Consider the following 21,647-nt stretch of genomic DNA (forward strand, 5'->3'; position numbering starts at 1 on the left):
CCCCATTTTCTGTTCTGTGCCCCATGTTCTGAATTGTGCCCCATGATGTGCCCCATGTTCTGAATTGTGCCCCATCATGTGCATTGTGCCCCATGTTCTGCAGTGTGCCCCATGATGTGCCCCATTTTCTGCTGTATGCCTCATTTGCCCCATTTTTTGGTGTGTGCCCCATGATATGCCCTATTTTCTTCTGTGTGCCCCATTTTCTGGATTGTGCCTCGTGTTCTGCTGTGTGCACCATGATGTGTTCTATTTTCTGCTGGGTGCACCATGATGTGCCCCATTTTCTGCTGTGTGCCCTATGATGTGCCCAGTGTTCTGCTGTGTGCCCCATGATGTTCCCTATTTTCTAATGTGTGCCCATGATGTGCCCCATTGTCTGCTGTGTGCCCCGTAATGCACCCTGTGTCCTGCTGTGTGCCCAATGTGATGTGCCCCATGTTCTGCTGTGTGCCCCATGATGTGCCCCATATTCTACTGTGTGCCCCATGTTCTGCTGTGTGCCCCATGATGTGCCCCATATTCTACTGTGTGCCCCATGATGTGCCCCATATTCTACTGTGTGCCCCATGTTCTGCTGTGTGCCCCATGATGTGCCCCATATTCTACTGTGTGCCTCATGTTCTGCTGTGTGCCCCATGATGTGCCCCATATTCTACTGTGTGCCCCATGATGTGCCCCATTTTCTGCTGTGTGCCCCATTTTCTGCTGTGTGCCCCATGATGTGACCCATTTTCTGCGGTGTGCCTCATTTTCTGCTATGTGCCCCATATTCTGCTGTGAGCTCTGTAATGTGCCTTGTGTCCTGCTGTGTGCCCCATGTGATGTGTTCCATGTTCTGCATTGTGCCCCATGTTCTGCATTGTGTCCCATGTTCTGGTGTGTGCCTCATGTTCTGCTGTGTGCCCCATTGTTTGCTGTGTGCACCATGATGTGTCCCATTTTTTGCTCTGTGCCCCATTTTCTGCTGTGTGCCTCATTTTCTGCTATGTGCCCCATGTTCTGCTGTGTGCCCCATGATGTGCTTCATGTTCTGCTGTATGCCCCATGATGTGCCCAATGTTCTGCTGTGTTCCCCATTTTCTGCTGCGTGCCCTATGATGTTCCCCATTTTCTGCTGTGTGTCCCATGATGTGCCTCATTTTCTGCTGTGGGCCCCATGTTCTGCTGTGTACCCCATGATGTGCCCAATGTTCTGCTGTGAGCCCCACGGTGTGCCCAATGCCCTTCTGTGAGTCCCATAATGTGCCCTGCTGTATGCCCCTTCTGTCCCATGTTCTGCTGTGCGCCCCTTGTTCTGCTGTGTGCCCTATGATGTGCCCTGCTGCCCCCATGTAATGTGCCCTACTGCCCCCCCCCCCCCCCTCATATATTGTGTTCTCCTGTGCTCTGCCCTGCTGTCCCCTGTACACTGCTTATCTCCAGTTAAACCCATAATTAAGCATCTGTGCAGAAAAAAACAGTACAAGTTTCACATAAAATAGGTAAGTTTTAATATTTTATTTCTATTATTTAATGCTATTTCTTAAAATAATTGTTGTTGTATTACAGCTCGCTGATCACCCCAATGTTCCGTGAGCTGTAGATCTGAACATTACTGTATTTCACCTTTGACTGTGAAAGAGTCTTATTAGCTACCTAAGGCACTCCTTTCCTGAGGTAGCCGACTTCAATATTAGACTGCACCGCTGAGAAACTTCAGGGTCCTTCCTGGAACCCCCTTTAATCCCTCATCTTCAGGGCTTAACAACTTGACTCCCCCTTTACTGTATCACTCTGGGTTAGCTGACTTCTGGATCTCCTTGACCACGCTGGAGTGGTCCCCTCTCTTAGGCAGACCCCTGGGCAGATTCTTGAGTACTCACGACACTGTTTTTCTAAAGTCCTCTGCCCAGCAGCTCCACTTGGTCAGCACACTGGATCCTTTTGCGCACAGCTCAACCCCTGGTCCCTAGGCCGACTGCCTGGACCACCTTCCTCAGCAACAGGAGGAGAGACAGCCGTCCTCCTGGGACCTGGCTTCCTGCCCAAAGACCACCCTGTTACATGTTCCCTTCAGATTTATTTCCAATCACAGGATGCATAGCAGCAATGCCCACCCACTGGGACAGTCATAAACCCAGGTGTGCTATTGGCTAGGTTTCCTCTACTGTCCAACAAGATCCTTCATTGGATACAGTGGGGAGACTCCCAAGACTCAACAGAACACACCTAGAAACATGTGACGGGCTAACTGACAGATCAGACCCTCCTGATAAGCAGAACAGAGTCACATATTTAAACTAGCACCTACTTAGGAGGGTGCTACATATGCATATTTATAACCCAGCTTTACTGCAGCTCATCATACTAATGCCAATGGTAACCGTGCCACCTACTGACAAAGGGAGGAACTACAGCTACACCATGCTTAGGAGAAAACCCAAATGATCACAAAGACTACAAATCAGTCAGGTTAACTACAACCTAGCACAGCTAAATGTACTTGTTGCCCGTTTAAAGAGGTTGTAAAACTATATATATATATATATATATATATATATATATATATATTTTTGTAACCTGAAAGAGAAACACATAATGAGCTAGTATGCACAGCATACTAGCTCATTATGAAATACTTAACTTAGAATGAGCCCCCGCCGTGCCGTCCGCTTACCTGTATGATGGGCGACATGTCCAGTCGCCCGCCTTCCGGGATCGCGGCATCCGGCCCTCTGATTGGCTGGAGCCGCGGTGACGTCACTCCCGCGAACGCGCGCGGTAGCCGACGGTCACGGCATGGGGCTCTGAAGGAACGGCACCAGCGGCCGTTCCTTCAGAGCGCATGCGCCAGTGACGTCACTGGCTCCATGTAAGGTAAATATCTCCTAAACGGTGCATGTTTAGGAGATATTTACAGTACCTATAGGTAAGCCTTATCATAGGCTTACCTATAGGTAAAAGTGTCAGAGGAGGGTTTACTTCCTCTTTAAGACAAGGGGGCTACACATACAGTAAATGCGCCACAGTAACACGCAACCTAAAGCAGTAAAATGCATGGTCCACAAATTCAGCAGCCTCCCCCGTTTCCTTTACCAATCATATACCCCTTCCCAACCCCAACACACTAAACCAAAGCACCATGTGTTGTGGAGTGTTGCATCAGCTAAGTACATTGCATTAAGCAATCCGTTCATTTTTAATGTGCCGAAATGCACCAAAAATACTATTTGACACACTTTTTTTGAGCGCAGAGCACTACAGATGGGAATGAGGGACACCTATTAGCAAAAGTATGTAGGTATAGGACACACGCGCTTAAAGGAGAATTGTACAAAAAAATGAGTGGTTAAATCCACAAATGTTTTTTTTTTTACCACTACTATTCCTTTATATTGTCTTTTGAAATTTACTAATGCAGCAATTTAGAAATTGGATGAAAGGTTTAACACTTTTTGAAAGATAAAAAGTGCATTTTATATACAACTATGTAGATCAGACCAAAATGAGGGACAAATCTGGAGGAAAGAGGGACAGAGGGACTTTGTTTCAAATCAGGGACAGTCCCTTTAAATTAGGGACAGTTGGGAGCAGTGCAATGGGGTGCTATTCAAAATGAATCGTGTTGAACAAACTCCAATGTGCGAAGGGAGCGGGCTGGGTGAAACAAGAAGTGTTTTTATTGAAACGTTTCTGCAATGACACACACACACACGTTTTTTCTCCTTCTGCACCACCGTGGTCTAATAATAAAATATATAAAATAAGAACATAACCCTATGATAATCACATTCCCGGTACACTGGCGCCATGTGATGCTTCAGTGTGATCCACTAACATTTATGCAATGTGTTATTTATTCACACAGTAGCGGCCAGCCTTTACTGATCACAGGGATGTAAATTAAATCCATTTTGCTCTGTTTATAGCCCTAAATATGCTCCCTCTTACCTGCAATGACATAAAGCATGGCCTGCTGTCTAAAAGACAGGATAGCAACTGCTATTCTGTGCCCGCTAGAAACAAAGGTCTGTCTTTTTGGTTCCCCCTGCTTTATTGGCAGTTTCCATTAAAATGTGCTCTCTGTCATTCAGGCTTTTAACTCTATGCTGCCATCTATTGGTGATTTAATAGAAATGCCATAAAAAGTAACAGCTGCAATAAATAATCTTCTTCTGTTAGACAAGAAAAAAAGAAAAAGAAATGCCATGAGTTTTACTTTTCTCTATGAACAGAACTATAACCCTGGACTGCTGGAGCTGGAAATATGATACTTATTTGTTTTTTATATGGGGTACCTGATTTTGACATCACTTACACTAGCAATGCACTGTAGTACATAAGCTGCTATGCGTTTGCAGCCATTTGCCATAAACCATGGATTTTACACTGAGTTATTGCAACACACAGGTGTGATCAAGCCCTTTGTTGTTTGTAATTTTGTTTTCCTTCTTCTGGAGTGTGATCTGCCAACGCCAACGTTGTGACAGATGACATACTGAAAGGATGCTGCATGCGGCGTCTCTGCAGGGCGGTCCTAATGAACTAATTTTACTAATGAGAGAAGCAGTGCTAATGTATTGAATAGTCAGCACTGTGGACCCGTCACAGAGGGCAAGAGAGGCGATTAGATTTGTAATGTGACTGTCTCACAAAGAAGCCGCTAATAGACTGCTATTGACAATCTCCAGGTATGATTCATGGTCAGGCACGGCGCAAAAATCAATCCTCCGAACTCTCTGTTAAAGGGAACATTTATATAGATCATTTTTTTTTCAGTTTATGTGAAATTATTTTTGATTTCGCTTTCAAAATTTTAATATCATGCTTTTCCATATTTTCATTACAATGTAACAGCTGCAATTAGAATCCTTGCTGAATGATTGCTGAGATAAAACTATTTGCAGAACGAGCTACCAAGAGAATGTATTGTGTATAAGGAATGATTATGAATCTGAGCTGACTGTACACATGCATTGAAGATCAGTATAATGCAGCCAGGGTGCAGGAATACCAGTTTGTCTAGTACTGCCTCCGTGTACTTAAAGTGCAACTCCAGACTAAACAAATTTTTGTAGGTCTGGATAAAGGGCGACACTTCTGTTGTATTTTTATCGCGTTTTTTTTGTTGGGGTGATTCACTCTCACTCACAAAAGAGGCAAGTAAGTAAAAGACCCCATGCACACTGGACGTTTTTATAGCTGCTTCTAGAGGCGTAAGAAAATTGTGACAAGTTTGAAAAAAAAAAAAAAAACAATGCTTTTTACGTTCTGCTATAAAACACAGCCAATAAATAAAATCGATTTTTTTTCATCAATTTAGGCCAATATGTATTCTGCTACATATTTTTGGTCAAAAAAATCCCAGTAAGTATATATTGATTGGTTTGCGCAAAAGTTATCGCATCTACAAAGGATAAAATATTTTTGTTTATTATGATTTTTAGCAACACTGCGACATTGCAGCGAACAAATCGGACGTCTAACTGACACTTTTGACGCTTATTGGGAACCAGTGACTCCAATGCAATGATCAGTGCTAAAAAAACCTTGCACTGTTATTGCACTAATGTCACTGGCAGGGGAGGGGTTAACATCAGGGGTGATCAAAGGTTTAAATTAGGGATCGACCGATTATCGGCAAAGCCGATATATCAAGGACCGATCTGTACTTTCCCCGATAAATCGGAATCGGCCCCTGAGGTTACCGATATTGCCAATATTTCAGGAAAGTGCTTGTACCAGAGTGATGCCTGCAGCTAGAGGGATCACCCCGGTACCGGCGTCCATAGCCAACGGACGGCTGTCTTGTAATGACAACCGATGCGGCTGAGAAGGCGCTCGGCTGTCATTACAAGGAGCGGGAGGGGATGCCCCCCCTCCTGCCGCCTTCCGCGGCTCGCCCGGGTCTCCCGTCCCACCAGGAGACCGTGGAATCCTACCTGCACATCCGCCAAAGACCCGATCAAAGCCGCATTTGGCTCTGATCGGGTCTCCATGTAAAAACCCGGAAGTGATGTCATGAAATCACTTCCGGGTACTGTCTGGCGCCAGATTAAAAAAAAAATGACAGCATTCAAAAAAACCAAACTTGGCGTTTTGAATGCTTTTAAGTGCAGAGGAGGGGTTTGGGGGTCTTTTAGACCCCCAGATCCCTCCACAAGAGTACCTGTGAAATAAAACATTTTTTTTTTTTAAATGTCCAATAATATAGGCCAGTACTGATATGTGATGACCAAAATATTGGTATCGGCAATAAAAAAACGATATCGGTTGATCGCTAGTTTAAATGTGTCCCTAGGGGGTGCTTTCTAACTGGGGGGGGGGGGTTTGCACTGATTTCAGGAAAGACAGAGATCCGTTTTCCTGTTTTCTTTGTTTACATAGGCAGACCGCCGTTCTGCCTCTCCCGGGGATGATCGCGGGTGGCCAGCGGACCCACTGATTGACATTCACTCTAGCCAAACATGGCGCAATCGCGCCATCTAGTGGCTATTGACCGAAACAACGTACAGGTAGAGCCACACTGCCACAGTATATACATAGTGGGGGATCGGCTAGTGGTTAAAAATTAGTGATCGACCGATATCGTTTTTATAGTGCCGATACCGATATTTTGGTCCTCGGATATCAGTATCGGACGATATTGGCCGATATTTTCAGACATTTAAAAAAAGATTTTTTTTTATTTTTCACAGGTACAGTTATGTAGGGATTTGGGGGTCTAAAATACCCCAAACCCATTTTCTGCACTTAAAAGCATTCAAAACAGCCAAGTGTGGCTGTTTTGAATGCTGTAATTTTTTTTACATCACTTCCGGGTTTTTACATGGAGACCCAATCTGAGCCGAATGCGGCGTTTATCGGGTCTTCTCTTCGGCGGCCGTGCAGGTAGGATGCCGGGGTCTCTCGGAAGGCGGCGGGAGGGGGGGGGGCGTCCCCTCCCGCTCCATGTAATGACAGCCAAGCGGCTTCTCAGCCACATCGGTTGTCATTACAAGAGAGTCAACCGTCAGCTATGGACGCTGGTACCGGGGTGATGCTTCTAGCTGCAGGCATCACTCCGGTACAAGCACTTTCCTGGAATTTTCGGCAATATCGGTAACCTCAGGGGCTGATTCCGATATATCGGGGAAAGTGCATATCGGCCCCCGATATATCGGCATTACCAATAACCAGTCGATCCCTATTAAAAATGCCTCTCAATGTTTTTCTATGTGTCCATGCACACAGGCTTTTAGAAGCTCTAAGTGGCATAAGCATTTTCAAACTGTAAAAAAATTTAAAAAAACCGAGGGCCCAGGATTCCCTTTCACTATTTTCTGACCGCAATATAACAGAACCAGCAGTTGGCACAGGTGACCGCTAATAGTTCTGAAATAGAATGTATATAAATGTATCTACAGCCTGGAACATTGTGGGGAGGAACCTTAATGTAGGGCAGGAAGGTGTTAAGCAGATTGTGTTCACACACGTATCTTTATAAATTTGTGTTCATTTTTTGTTTACTATAATAGTTGTCTCTATGAAGGATCTCCTTTCCCTTGTCCTCTTCTTTCTATGGATGTTGGTGGGTTTGGAGCCAAAGTCGTCCAGCAATCTGCAATCTCCATGGTTGTTAAATTCTACATCTGATCCTGCCAGCTTCAGGTTGCAGTGACGTTGCTCCTGGTCTGTACCCCTTGTCAGTTTTACTAATTCATCGAATCCCCTGGGGGGGCAAAGAAGGCTTCGCTTCTCTGCTGTGAACCTTAGCAGAACCCTCGTTACCTGCTGGTGCTCCACCAAATTAATGAAACTGACAAGTGGTGCAGAGCAGAAGTAATGTAATCAGACCCCTGAGTTTGGCTTGAGGTCATATAGTGGCTCACCAGCAGCATTTTTACATGGAAAGAATTATTTTTTATTTTCGTTTTTTACTGATGGGATTTGCTAATCCTGACATTGTGTGTGACAGGTCCACATTCACACTTGCATCACAAATAGAGCTGTCTTATCCAGAGAAGCATAGCGGAGAATGGCAGATGATTTACTGATGTCTTCTGTATTGTTCCAGGGTTACCTCTCAGAAGGACTGGTTACTAAGTGGTATCGATCGCCCCATCTTCTCCTCTCCCCAAATAACTATACCAAAGCCATTGACATGTGGGCTACAGGCTGTATACTAGCTGAGATGCTGACGGGACGGATGCTCTTTGCAGGTCAGTAAATTGTGTATCTGTTGATCATCGTTGTTCATGCGGTCTTTTGCAGTAGGAAATCTTCACCATACAGCCTACAGAGAGAATAAAAAAACAGCAGCACTATGATGTGTAGTTATTTTTTATTTCAGGTACTTACACTCACCGGCCACTTTATTAGGTACACCTTGCTAGTACTGAGTTGGACCCCCATTTGCCTTCAGAACTGCCCTAATTTTTCGTGGCATAGATACAACAATATGCCCCTACACAGAAGTTCACATTTCATGCCTGCCTCCAAAGATGTCCACAAAAAAGCCCAATAAAACGCCTGCAACAAAAACAGCCAGGTGTGAAAGTAGCGAAGCCACTATCCTGCTCTACTGCAATTCTAATAGAAACAATCTTTTTTCTATGGCGGTCACCCTGACATGGAAGGGTTTGGTCACCCTGCCATAGCAGTCAGAGTCAGTTCACCCTACACTACACTACAGTCACCCTGACACTTAACACTTTCCCTACAGAAACTAGATTATTAAATCTAACTATAGTGGAAAATAGCACCCTAACTACACTAGATATCCCTTTCCTCACACTAATAATTGCTAAATGACACTTTTGAAGCAGGAGTAACAGAACTGCTTCCACTCTCTTCCACAGCCCTGTATTACAATGCTAGAGATTTGGCGGGGCTATCTTATATACTGGGGGGCGTATTCACTACTGATTGGCCTCTGGACCCCCTAGTCACTCCAATCACATTCCTAGCATCCTCCTGCCCCCTCAATTGGCTTTTACTGATGATTCTGGTCCAATCACGGGCTTTTAAAGCCCAGTTCCTGTCCCATTGCATTTTGGTCGGTTCTGGTTGCCGAATTCCGAACTTTTTCAGCAAAAAGTTCGAAATTCTGCCGAATTTCGAACAGTCAATGTTCGGGTCGAACCGATGGTCGACCCGAACCGTTCGATCATCCCTAATGATAGCATCACGCAGTTGCTGTCAGATTCTCCATGATGTGAAACTTCCGTTCCACCACATCCCAAAGGTGCTCTATTGGATGAGATGTTTTGACAGATGTGTTTCCTAGTGACACGGTTCTCAGTTCCACGAAAGTCACTCAAATTTTTGTGAAGAGTCACGAAATTCACCTTTCCTTTCAAGCATTATTTTGCACTTTCCTGCACATGGACTTTTTATATCACCCCCCAATACTAGTATAATATTTATTCATTTTCTTCATCTTTATATTTATTGATTAACATTTTTTATTGTGGATATTTTTTTCTCATTATATTGCATCAGTCAACCTTTTATCATATATGTTCCATGCACCTATGAATGTTTTATTTTTCACTTAAGTCCCAAAACCTTTTCACTGAAGTCGCATATTTAATTTGTATCCACTTCATTATTTTGTATTACCACATTTACACATTGGAACGTGTATCACAGTGCAACCAGGATTTTGTGTCATATTTAGTTTTAGGAACCTATTCCTTGGGCCATCATTCAGTGAAACAAGCGCAGATTCCCCCCTTTTTCTTCCTATTTCTGTGAGTAGGTGGTGACACTTCAGAATTGGCTGTCTGTTTCAGGAATTTTGGTTCAAATATACAGACTAATCCCTACTCCTATCAAAAAAACGAAGAGATTTCCAGTCACAACTTACCAACCAGTCAGCGACCAACCGGATTGACCTGTCTAACAGTATGCGTTAAAAACGGGTTTGGTTGCACACATTTGCAAATGCATGCGTAAGCTGCAGGCCCCCACCAGGCACCCTGTGATCTGCAGTCCCTAACTCTACAATTTAAAGAGTCTCTACAATGAGAGCACATGCATTTAATGGGATAGATGGAGGACAGGTGACTAGAGGGAGCCCACCCCTCCTTAAAGGCACAGGGTCACACTGAACACCCAGCACATCGCACAATGGTGGCAAAGGTGTCAATGCGTTGCCTGGCTCAATATAGATATCAATAATGCAAAAAGTAGTCACCGCCTCCACCTATAACTGGTCTTAGTGGTAAGGAGCACTGGAAGGGCAGACGCAGATCAAAAAAACGAAGAGATTTCCAGTCACAACTTACCAACCAGCCAGCGACCAACCAAATTGACCTGTCTAACAGTATGCATTAAAAACAGGGGTTTGGTTGCACACATTTGTAAATACATGCGTAAGCATCTGCGTCCGCCTTTCCAGTGCTCCTTACCACTAAGACCAGTTATAGGTGGAGGCGGTGACCACTTTTTGCATAATCCCTACTCCTATTCTATCTTATACCCCATTGGTAGCGCATTGGCTTTCTTTTTTCTTTATTGTATAATTTTAGTGGAGGTGTCGGAGAACAGACCATACAGAACATTTTGCTGTACTATAGCCAAGCCTTGTAGAGTACAGAACAGATAGGTTATTATGTAGAGTGAGTAGTAGAGAATATAGCATTCCTTTTAGTGTGGCATTTATCAGGGTTATGGGATTTCAGATTTACAGGAACAAATCTCCAAAAAACATGGGTCAACTGCCAATCCTGTACATCTTAGGCACTTACTATTTGCACAAAGGTATAATGGCTCGATGAACGAATGATATCTGAATGTGAAAGCCAATGCCTCAAAAACTTTCTGCCATCTCCAGAAAACTTACAGTAATGGCATACCTTGCTTGTATCATTCCTGAATATAGCCAGTCCAGTCTCCCATGCCTGGACAGGTGGTCACTGCTCCCTCCAGATTCCAGCACAGAAAAGCACTGCCAGTCTGCCACCGAGTCACTGACACAGTCCTACTCGTCCGTCCCAGCTTGCCTTGCTGAGCTCCCAAGCCCCATCTGGCCTGGTCCGTCCCGCACATCAGGCCACACTCTGCTTGGCTCCTGAGTCCTGGGTTTTTTTTAACGGCTGGCTGGCGGTAGTGGTGGGAATGGCACCATGATGATGACATCATGCTTGCTCAGACACCCGCCTCGCCTTCGGGTCACCTGCACTGTTCACACCTTGATCACAACAAGTCTCCTCCTTCCGTCAGCCCGCGCCACGGCTCGGCTCCTGGCATTTTTAATTTTTTAGGCCGTCGCCTGTGCGGCATGACATTATCAGTGGGTGATGCGGACTCAAGATCGGATTGACTCAGCGATTTCCAGAACTGCACATGCGCAGTTCTCACCCGAGCCTGTAGCAGCCATTTTTACTGGCACTTACTGGCTCCTATGGGCATTTACGGGCAGCCTAAAAGTGCCCTGTTTTACGGGCTGCCCGTAAATCTACGGGCGGTGGGCAACACTGCTAATGGAAATGGTTACAACCTTGGGGAGAAGAATACCTGGATTGTGGAGAAAACATATTCTTTCTTGCTGACCAAATTGACTTTGAAGCAATAGAGAACAAGCAAAGTAGCCCACAAATATCAAGCATGGGAACTTGGTTGAAAGGAGGTACTATTTTGCTTCTGCAGCCAAGCCTTTGCTAGGAAAAGACAAGCCTTTAATCCCTACTAATGAAAGTGAATTCCAGGAAAATAAAAAGGTTTACTCTTGCAGTGGAACCCCCTCCCCACTGCAAGGGTTAACTGTTCATTTTGCTTATTGATGATGAATAAAATTATATAGATTTCCTATTCCCTCCAGAAGTCATCCGTCACAGCTCTCTGACATCATCGCACACAAGGCAGGACCAGCAGTCCTGCATTAAACTGGAGGAGACTGAGATTCCCCACAATGCAGAGTGTCAAGCAGTGGTGGGGAGGGCCTGCTGCGGAAAAAGTGATGAATTAGGTAAGTATATTACTTTGTTCATCATGCCTTTGGCAAAATGAGCGGTTAACTCTTGCAATGGGGAGGGGGAGCTACTTCAAGGGTAAATTATTTTTTTTAACCGGAGGTAAAAGCAGTGGAAACTGCAATTCAATGTTTCTAAATATAAAATAATTCACCTAGGGAAAAAAATCCCCTGAGAGAGTACAACATTGGGGGTACAGTGTTAGCCAGCATTACAAAAGAAAAATATTTGGGGGTACTTATTTCAGATTATTGCAAAATGAGCACACAATGTGACCTGCAGTGGCAAAAAGAATTCTAGTATCCATCACTAGAGGGATCACCAGCAGGAGGAAGGAGGTTCTGACTCCTCTGCAGTGAGGGGAAAAAAGTATTTGATCCCCTGCCGATTTTGTACGTTTGCCCACTGGCAAAGAAATTATCAGTCTATAATTTTAATGGTAGGTTTATTTTAGCAGTGAGAGACAGAATAACAACATAAATATCCAGAAAAATGCATTTAAAAAAAGTTATAAATTGATTTGCATTTTAGTGAGTGAAATAAGTATTTGATCCCCTATCGATCGCCAAGATTTCTGGCTCCCAGGTGTCTTCCATACAGGTAAGGAGCTGAGATTAGGAGCACTCTCTTAACCGCTTGCCGACCGCCGCAAGTAGATTTACTGCGGCGGTCAGCCCCGGCCAGGCAGAGTGACGTTAATTAACGTCACTAGCCTGGGAGGGTCTGGGGAGCGAGCGAGCGCGCGCCCGCGGAGGCGCGCTCCCGCGCGGTCACGGACCCCCCCCCCCCCCCGCGCGTGTGACTGGCGGACCCGATGTCCCCCGGTCACTCGGCGATCGTCGGGGGAGAGGGAGAAAGTCAGGCGGCTTGTGTAAACAAGCCACCTGTCATTCTCCTCGGTGTAAAAACACTGATCAGACGGATCTACTATGTAGAACCGTTGATCAGTGTCCTTACAGCTCAAGCCACAGCCAATCACAGTAGAAAGCACGCCCCTAGGGACACACACAGCCCCTCCCTCCCAAATAAAGTTAACCCCTTCACTACCAGTGTATTTTTACAGTAACAGTGCATATGTATAGCACTGATTACTGTAGAAATGTCACTGGTAACCTCAAAAGTATCAAAAATGTCAGTCAAGGGTCCGATCTGTCCGCCGCAATGTCGCAGTACCGCAAAAGAATTTGCAGATCGCCGCCATTACGCGTTTAAAAAAAAAAACAACAAAAATGACAAAAATCTTTCCCTTTGTTAGTAAACGCGATAACTTTTGTGCAAACCAATAAAAATACGCTGTTTGCGATTTTTTTTTTTTCACCAAACATAGGTAGGATAAAACAAATTGGCCGAAAATGTTAAAAAATTTTGATTTTTACATTTTTTTTTGGGGAATTTCATATAAAAAAATGTGAAAAATATTGTTATTTTTGCAAAATTTATGCTCTTTTTTTGTTTATAGCGCAAAAAGTAAAAAGCGCACAGGTGATCAAATACCACCAAAAGAAAGCTCTGTTTGTGGGAAAAAAAGGACGTCAAATTCGTTTAGGTACAACATCGCACGACCGCGCAATTGTCCGTTAAAGTCACGCAGTGCCGAATCGCAAAATACCCCCTGGTCATTTAGCAGCCAAATCCTCCGGGGCTTAAGTGGTTAAAGGGAGTTCTCCTAATCTCAGCTTGTTACCTCTATAAAAAAAAAAAAAAAAAGACACATGGCCACAGAAGCAATCAATCAGATTCCAATCTCTCCACCATGGCCAACACCAAAGAGCTGTCCAAGGATGTCATGGACAAGATTATAGACCTACCTGCCTAAAGCCCCGTACACATGCAACGATTATCGGCCGACCGATCATCCGCCTTTTGTCCAGAGTTGTGTTTTGTTGGTTGGAATGTGCCTAGACTGCACACAAATTTTCTCGCCCAACAAAATTCTACTTCAGAAGTGATGTCATGTGTTGGGTTGCTTTCTTTGTGTTCTTTCTTCACTGAGCATGCCTAGTCTTGCTGATCAGATTTTTCCCTGTCTAAATCTGTACTGACTGCACGAAAATCGGCCGTTGTGTTGACGGCCAACAAAAATTTTATAGTCTGCACACCAGATTTTTTTCGGCCGAAAAGTCAGAGTTGGTTGTCGGAAGCATCATACTAACAAGCCGAAAATCGGCCGATCGGACGTCGGACGAAAATTCCCTGCCAATTTTCGACGCGTGTGTACGGGGCTTAAGGCTGGAATGGGCTACAAGACCATCGCCAAGCATCTTGGTGAGAGGGTGACAACAGTTGGTGCGATTATTCGCAAATGGAAGAAACCCAAAATAGCTGTCAATCTCCCTCAGTCTAGGGCTCCATGCAAGGTCTCATGGGGAGAGCCGCCGTTTACGACACATAACTCTGAAGGTATGCCGTTCCTTCATTGCGCAGGTGCCGGTGACGTCACCTGCTGCATCTACAGTAAATGCACGTTTAGGAGATTTTTACAGTACCTATAGGTAAGCCTTAATATAGATTTACCTATAGGTAAAATGCATGCATGGGAGTTACTCCCACTTTATTATATACAGTCTGGAGCAAAGAAGGGGAAGGGGAGACGTGATTGAAAACTTAAAATACATCAAGGCTGTGAATAAGGTTCAGGAGGGCAGTTTTTTAATATTAAACCAAAATCAAGAACACGGGGACGTCAAATTAACTGGAGAAAAGTTCAAAACTAACTTTAGAAAGTATTATTTTAATGAAAGAGTAGTTGATGCTTGGAATAAACCACCAGCAGAGGTAGTGAGACAGTCAACAGTAAATGGCTTCAAACATGCTTGGGACAAACGTAGATCTATACAACAAAATGATCAAAATAAAAAACAAGAAATAAATGGGCAGATTCGATGGACTACTTAGTATTTTTCTGCCATCACTTTTCTATGCTTTAGCTATAAAGCTTTTCTATAGCATCCTAGTGAGTAGCCTTCTGTATTATTATCACAATTTTTTTTGTCTGCATAAAAAATGTAAGTGTATTGTAAACCAGTTTTCCAGAGAAAAGCAATAATGTACATGCTGGTTCCATCAATAAACACAGCAGTGTCTCCTCTCTTTACAATGGGGGTAGACTGTAAATCAGCTATACTTACATACCGTGCCTGCTAGGATTCCAGGAAAGCCTTCGCTTTTCCATTGTCCAGTACAGCGCACTAATCATTTTAATCAAATCAGAGCCATGATGATGTTAGTTCTGAAGATGGAAGAGATTCCTGGTCACTGCAAATTAAAGGTGTACTCCAGTCATTCAAGAAACAATGCATTCTACCTGCAGATTGTGGTCATTTCCATTCTGGTATTGATCATGTGCGGTTTTCTGTCTGCCCACTGGGGTTACTGGTAACCCTGTTCTTGGTATGGCACCAAATCTAACCCAGTGATGAAGGCCAAGCATTCTCTGGTTCCCAGCATCGCCCTCTATAGTTCTCAGAGGGAGAAATTCTACAACACAGAATCATGCTGATTTATTTCATGTATTCCTGGATTCTATTTACTATATGGTCCCCTACTCTCCTATTTGAAAAGTAATTATGAATATCAATATACTGAATATAATCTAAACACTTTTATTGTATGATATTACTTGTATACAAATAGAAACGTATGTGATGATATATGCGATGATATATGCCCCAGTTTGGGCATAAGAGGGCATGGGGGGGGGGGGGGCGGGCTTGGTTGGACAACCCAGGATGCCCAACTGCAAGGCACCAGTGCCAATCACAAAGTCACCATTCTGTCCAGTGTATTTTGGAACTGGTAGGATTGCTCCTGTGATGATAAAGGTGAGAAGTGGGTTCCTCTTAGCAATGTCCAAGAAGTTGTCCATTCAGGCTTCAGGAGGTATGTAAATGACTTACACCTATAGCACCTATTCAACTTTAGTCAGAGTTGGACAGTTTGTTTTTATCTACAGATTCCCCTTATCTGTAGTATAGGCAGCTTTTTGGTAATGGTAAATGTGACATACCCAACTGGGTAAGGGGCTTTTGGAGGGGACTGCAGGGTAGTTTCTTGCCTACTGACTATGGACCCTGGCTTTTTAGGGGGCTCTATTCTTTGGGAGGTGTGTGCCTGGGGGACCTTTGGGGTGGTTTTGCTTAAGATTCGGGTCCATGTCTCCCCGCAAACACACAGACTCTAGAATGTAGGATCTGGATACAGATTTGGAGCCTCGTCTTGTATTGTGTCCCCTTTTACTTGTTACAAAACTATTGTGGGATGTTATATGTTGATGTTAATTAGATTGCTGTTTGATTAGATCACTGTTAGTCCCCGTTCACACTCGGGCGACCTGTGAGGCGACCTGGTCGCCTCACAGGTCGCCATAGGTCGCCTTCCATAGAGAAGCTGCGGACCCGTTCTAATAGGAGCGACACAAGTCGCTCCGACCCGGAGCGACCGTCATAGACTTCAATGTTATGAAGTCCGTGCCGGCCGCTCCGAGGTCGCGGCGCGCTGCTCGCACCGCGACCTCGGAGGTCGTCCCGGGAAGTCGGATCTCCCCAGTGTGAACGGGGCCTTAGTTGTTAGGTGACTAGTTGTTATTTAGTTTACTGTTTATGTAGCTGTTAATTAGATGTCATGTTATTACTGTTTACCGTTTGCATTGTTTAGGGTAATGTGATCAAGCTCTAACCTGATTTTGTGTGGTATATATTACAGGTATTTATATAGCACCCTCAATTTTCACAGTGCTATACATATATATTGTACAATTACATTGGTCCCTGCCCTCCAGGAACTTAAAGTCTTATGTCCTTAACTCACATACATATATATACTAGGGCCAATAACCCTACCAGCATGCCTTTGGAGTGTGGGAGGAAACATGAGTACCTGGAGGAAACCCACGCAAGCAAAGGGAAAACATGCAAACTCCAGGCAGGTAGTGTCATGGTTGGGATCCAATTTAGTGCTGCTAGGCAGAAGTGCTAACCACTTAGTAAAGGATAGCTTTAGGGGATTTTTTTGCCACTGTTCTGATAGAGGAGACGGATGACAATCTATCAAAGTCTGTTAAATCTTGGGGAAATAATAAATTAATCAAAGGGTGACGCTGAATTAACATCTCATCCTATGCTATAAAGTAGCACACAATATTAAATTGTGAACATACTGTATTCACAATTTAATAGTTTTTATTACTTTTTTTTTACTTTGATCCATTTATTATTTTGAACAAAGTCCTATTGGGGGGGCAGCTCATGCATACATGGGTGGGAGGTATTTTTTATTTCCCCTTGATTTTTGGTTTATGTGCACCTTTTTAGTTCCAGATAAGCGCAAGAGTAACTTTTATACTAAACCTTGGGAAAGTCAGAGTATGTTGCTGCATAGAGAGATACTGTACAGCCCGAAGCAAAAAAAAAAAGATAAGTGCTGGGCTAGCATGACTAGGTAGATAGTGTAAGCAGGAGAGATAGGGTTAAGAAAGTTCATTAGAAGTTCACTCAGTCTTCCACCCAGTTAGGGATTTTGATTTAGCCTGTGGGAGGGACTGGTAGGGTGGTCTTGGAGAAGGCAACACATCTTCCCAGCATTCCGTGAAGCACGTGGGAAGGAAGGTTCCCGCCTGCCCATATATTGGATTTATGCTTCTGTATGTGGTCTTCATGATTTGGCGGTTGGGGTCTTTGGAGGGGTTAAAAAATCTGCTGTGCTTATCAGTTTAGGGACCCATCTAAGGTATGGAGTCACCTGTGGAATGCCAGTTAATGGTGGGTTAACTGGTAGGTTAAAATTGTGCAGAATGTTGAGGTTGTCCCCGAGCCGGTGTGGTGCGGCTAGGGACCATTTAAGTAGTTATGCAGATACAAAGTTGATAATTGATACTTGGTGCCTCCAAAGATCGGCAACCTCATGTTTCTTGTTATTGTAATGTAGCAGGATTCCCAGACATTTTGCTGGATGTTGGTCCGCCAGGGTTACCGTTAGCAACAACAGCAAATTTAGGCATGTACTCCAAGTGTGAGCACTGAGAAAAAAAAAACAGTCCAATATCTTTGGGTTTTTAGGTTTATTGAGAACTTGAATGGGAGAAGGGATGAGTGAGATACTCCTCTGGCTCAACTATGCACAATTTGAATGGGACAACTGAAAAATGCCTATTGATGCTGACTTGACACTGGCTGGATGCCGGTCAACGCCAGTTGGGGCTGGTTAACGCTGACTTGCTGTCGGTTAACGCTGAGCTGACTTCTGACACCCCTTTGTGGCACAAAGTCCTCTGTACTGCTTCCTTTAGCCCTCCTGGCTGAGGTAGCTACTTGTTGATCTGCTGCACTGCTGTAACACTTCAGAGCCCGCACCGGCTCCCTCTTTCTTACACTTATCTTCAAGGCTCAGACACTGGCACCCCCTTTCTAAGCCTTCTGTACTGGTTAGCTGGCTCTGGATCCCTCAGACCTCCTGGAGTGGTCCCCTATCCTAGGCAGACCCCTGGGTAGTTTCCAGTACTCACGACACTGCTTTCCCGAAAACTCTTGCCCAGCAGCTCCACACGGTCCACAGCACACTGGATCCCTTCTGCAGCTCAGCTTAACCTTCTGTCCTTTAGGCCGACCGCCAAGGACACCTTCACTAACGCTGACAGGAGGAGAGACAGCTGTCCTCTTCCTCCTGGGACTCTGCTTCCTGCCAAAGACGCCCTGTCATGTGCTCCCCTCAGACTTATACCCCCTCCCAGAATGCATTGCGGCAGATTCTGCCCTCTGGGATAGATACAAGCCCTGGTGTGCTATTGGTCAGGTTTCCTCCACTGTCCAATAAGAGCCCTCATTGGATGCAGTGGGGAGACTCCCCAAGCCCAACAGACACACCTGGAAACACATGACAGCCTGACTGAACAATTAGGCCCCCCTGATAAGCAGACAGTGCCTTCCTTATGGCTTTCCTAGCACCTACCTAGGAGGGTGCTACAGTAATATTATTTTTGGTTGTTTTAAGGAATGTTTGTTATATTTTTTTTTGGTTTTAATAAATGGCCGTTATGGCCAAATTTTACTCCAACAAATGTGTTTTGGCATTTTTTCTACAGAGTTGGGGTAAAAGGGGGTTGGGTTAAATAGAGGTTATGATGAGTTTGAGGATTACATCTGGGGTGCCTTAGTCATGTATCAATAGCTTTAGCAAGTAAGAACTACTGTTTTGAGGATCTGGACACAAGGACCACTAAGGCTAGGATTTATTTTTAGCTTTTGATTCTTTGCCGTGGACAAGCTGCTTAGGTTACTTGCGGCTAAAAATTCTGCTTATATTGTATCTTATACTAGGTGCAGAATAAAGCTGCCTGCAGCCAGTTTGCAACCTGAACCACGGTATGGACTCTCGCCAACTTCACATTAAACCTCCACCTGAGGCTGTCTTTCCCAAGAGATGGCAAAAGCAAGAATGCTATCATTACAAGTTATTGTCGTGACCTTTACCTGGAAGTCATTTTTGATTCAACATTTATACTTGTTTGCTGGAATTGACCCTTCTAGTAATCATCTATATACAGTGGCATCTTATAAAATTAGAATATCATCAAAAAGTTAACTTATTTCAGTAATTCAATTCAAAAAGTAAAACTCATATATTTTATATAGATGCGTTTCATACAGAGTGATATTTTTTCTTTTCATTTTGATGATTGTGGCTTACAGCTAGTGAAAACCCAAAATTCAGGATCTCAGTAAAGTAGAATATTGCATAAGACCAATAAAAAAAAAAGGATTTTTAATACAGAAATGTTGGCATACTGAAAAGTATGTCTATGTACTATATAGTATGCACTCAAAACTTGGTCGGTGCTTCTTTTGCATGAATTACTTCATCAACGCGGTGTGGCATGGAGGCGATCAGCCTGTGGCACTGCTGAGGTGTTATGGAAGCCCAGGTTTCTTTGATAGCGGCCTTCAACTTGTCTGCATTGTTGGGTCTGGTGTCTCTCATCTTCCTCTTGGCAATACCCCACAGATTCTCTATGGAATTTAGGTCAGGCGAGTTTGCTGGTCAATCGATTACAATGATACCATCATCATTAAACCAGGTGTTAGTAGTTTTGGCAGTGTGGGAAGGTGCCAAGTCCTGCTGGAAAATGAAATCAGCATCTCCATAAAGCTGGTCAGCAGAGGGAAGCATGAAGTGCTCTAGATCAGTGTTTCTCAACTCCGGTCTTCAGGGCACACTAACAGGCCAGGTTGGCAAGAAAACTGAAATACATCACAGGTGATATCAGTTGCTGCTCCGTGATTGCAGTATTCTAGTCTGCATCTACCCAAGGTAATACTTCAAATCTGGCCTGTTAGTGTGCCCTGAGGATCGGAGTTGAGAAACACTGCTCTAAAATGTCCTGGTAGAGGGCTGCCCTGACTTTGGACTTAAAGCGGTAGTATCCCGCTTTTTTCCACTTTTAACTACAGGTAAGCCTATAATAAGGCTTACCTGTAGGTACAATTAATATCTCCTAAACCGACACAGTTTAGGAGATATTTGCACTGCGGGGCATGCGCTCTGAAGGTCCGGCGGACCTTCAACTTTCCTTGCCGGGAGCTTGCCGGAAAATGACTCCCGCGCGCATGTGACGTCATTGCGGCTCCGGCCAATCACAGCGCCAGAGCCGCCGAACCCGGAAGAGACGCCGAGGGATCATGTCAGCTCCCACAGCGGTGTCCGGGGGTCTGTGTTGGGGCTTCGTTCTAAGGTAAGTAATTCATAATGAGCTAGTATGCGATGCATACTAGCTCATTATGCCTTTGTCTTGCAGGGTTTTTTTTTTAGGTTTACAACCGCTTTAATAAAACACAGTGGACCAACACCAGCAGATGACACGGCTCCCCAAGTCATCACTGACTGAGGAAACTTCACACTAGACCTCATGCAACTTGGATTCTGTGCCTCTCCACTCCTCCTCCAGACTCTGGGACCTTAATTTCCAAATGAAATGCAAAACTTCCCACAGTCCATGAAAATTTGGGAGCCATGTGATCTGCTGGTGTTGGTCCACTGTGTTTTATCAAGTCCAAAGTCAGCGCAGCCCTCTATCAGGAAAATCTATAGAGAGTGCACTGGAGAGTGCAAACTCTGGTGCAGCTGTGCATGGGAGCCAATCAGCTTCTAATTTCAGCTTGTTCAATTAAGCTTTGCCAAAATTCTGAAAGCGGATTGGTTTCTATGCAGAACTGCTCCAGATGTTGCACTCTCCAACTTTAGTAAATTAACCCCAAATACTTGTAAAATAATGTAGAAAAAAGAGGAGGCTTTAATACTGCAACTATAATTTTGCAAGGTTAATGGATAAATGTACTTTAAAGGGTTTGTAAAGTCACAAAGTTTTTCACCTTTATGCATTAAGGTGAAAAACCTACTTTGCTGCAGCGCCCCCCCAGACCCCCCCTTTTTCTTACCTGAGCCCATTTATACCAGTGCTGTGCACAAGCCCAGCGGCTCCAGCCGCTGGCTTTCGTCTAATTTGACAGATTGATAGCAGCAGGAGCTATTGGCTCCCCCTGCTGTCAATCAAACCCAGTGACACGGGAGCCGGCAATGGGCCGGTGTTCTATCTGATTTCCCAACCCTGTCAGATTTCCCTACCTACGTCATTTCTGGTTGAGATCAGCTGTGGATTCGTCATGCAGCAGCTTGTAGCCGCGTCACACGTCCTATTGGGCATGCACAGAATAGGTAGGG

The 21,647-nt window shown here is 44.4% G+C and overlaps 1 protein-coding gene across 1 annotated transcript in view; it reads left to right on the forward strand.

Moving 5' to 3' along the window:
• MAPK4 (mitogen-activated protein kinase 4) overlaps positions 1-21,647 on the forward strand; it is a 91,360-nt gene that overhangs the window by 51,998 nt on the left and 17,715 nt on the right. The window contains exon 2 of the mRNA XM_082255104.1: positions 8,039-8,183. Within this exon, the coding sequence (XP_082111230.1) occupies positions 8,039-8,183 (145 nt within the window). The remainder of the gene's footprint in view (positions 1-8,038; positions 8,184-21,647) is intronic.

The sequence above is a fragment of the Pelophylax lessonae genome (genome assembly GCF_965119305.1).
Source record: "Pelophylax lessonae genome assembly, chromosome: 1".
NCBI classification, from domain to species: domain Eukaryota; kingdom Metazoa; phylum Chordata; class Amphibia; order Anura; family Ranidae; genus Pelophylax; species Pelophylax lessonae.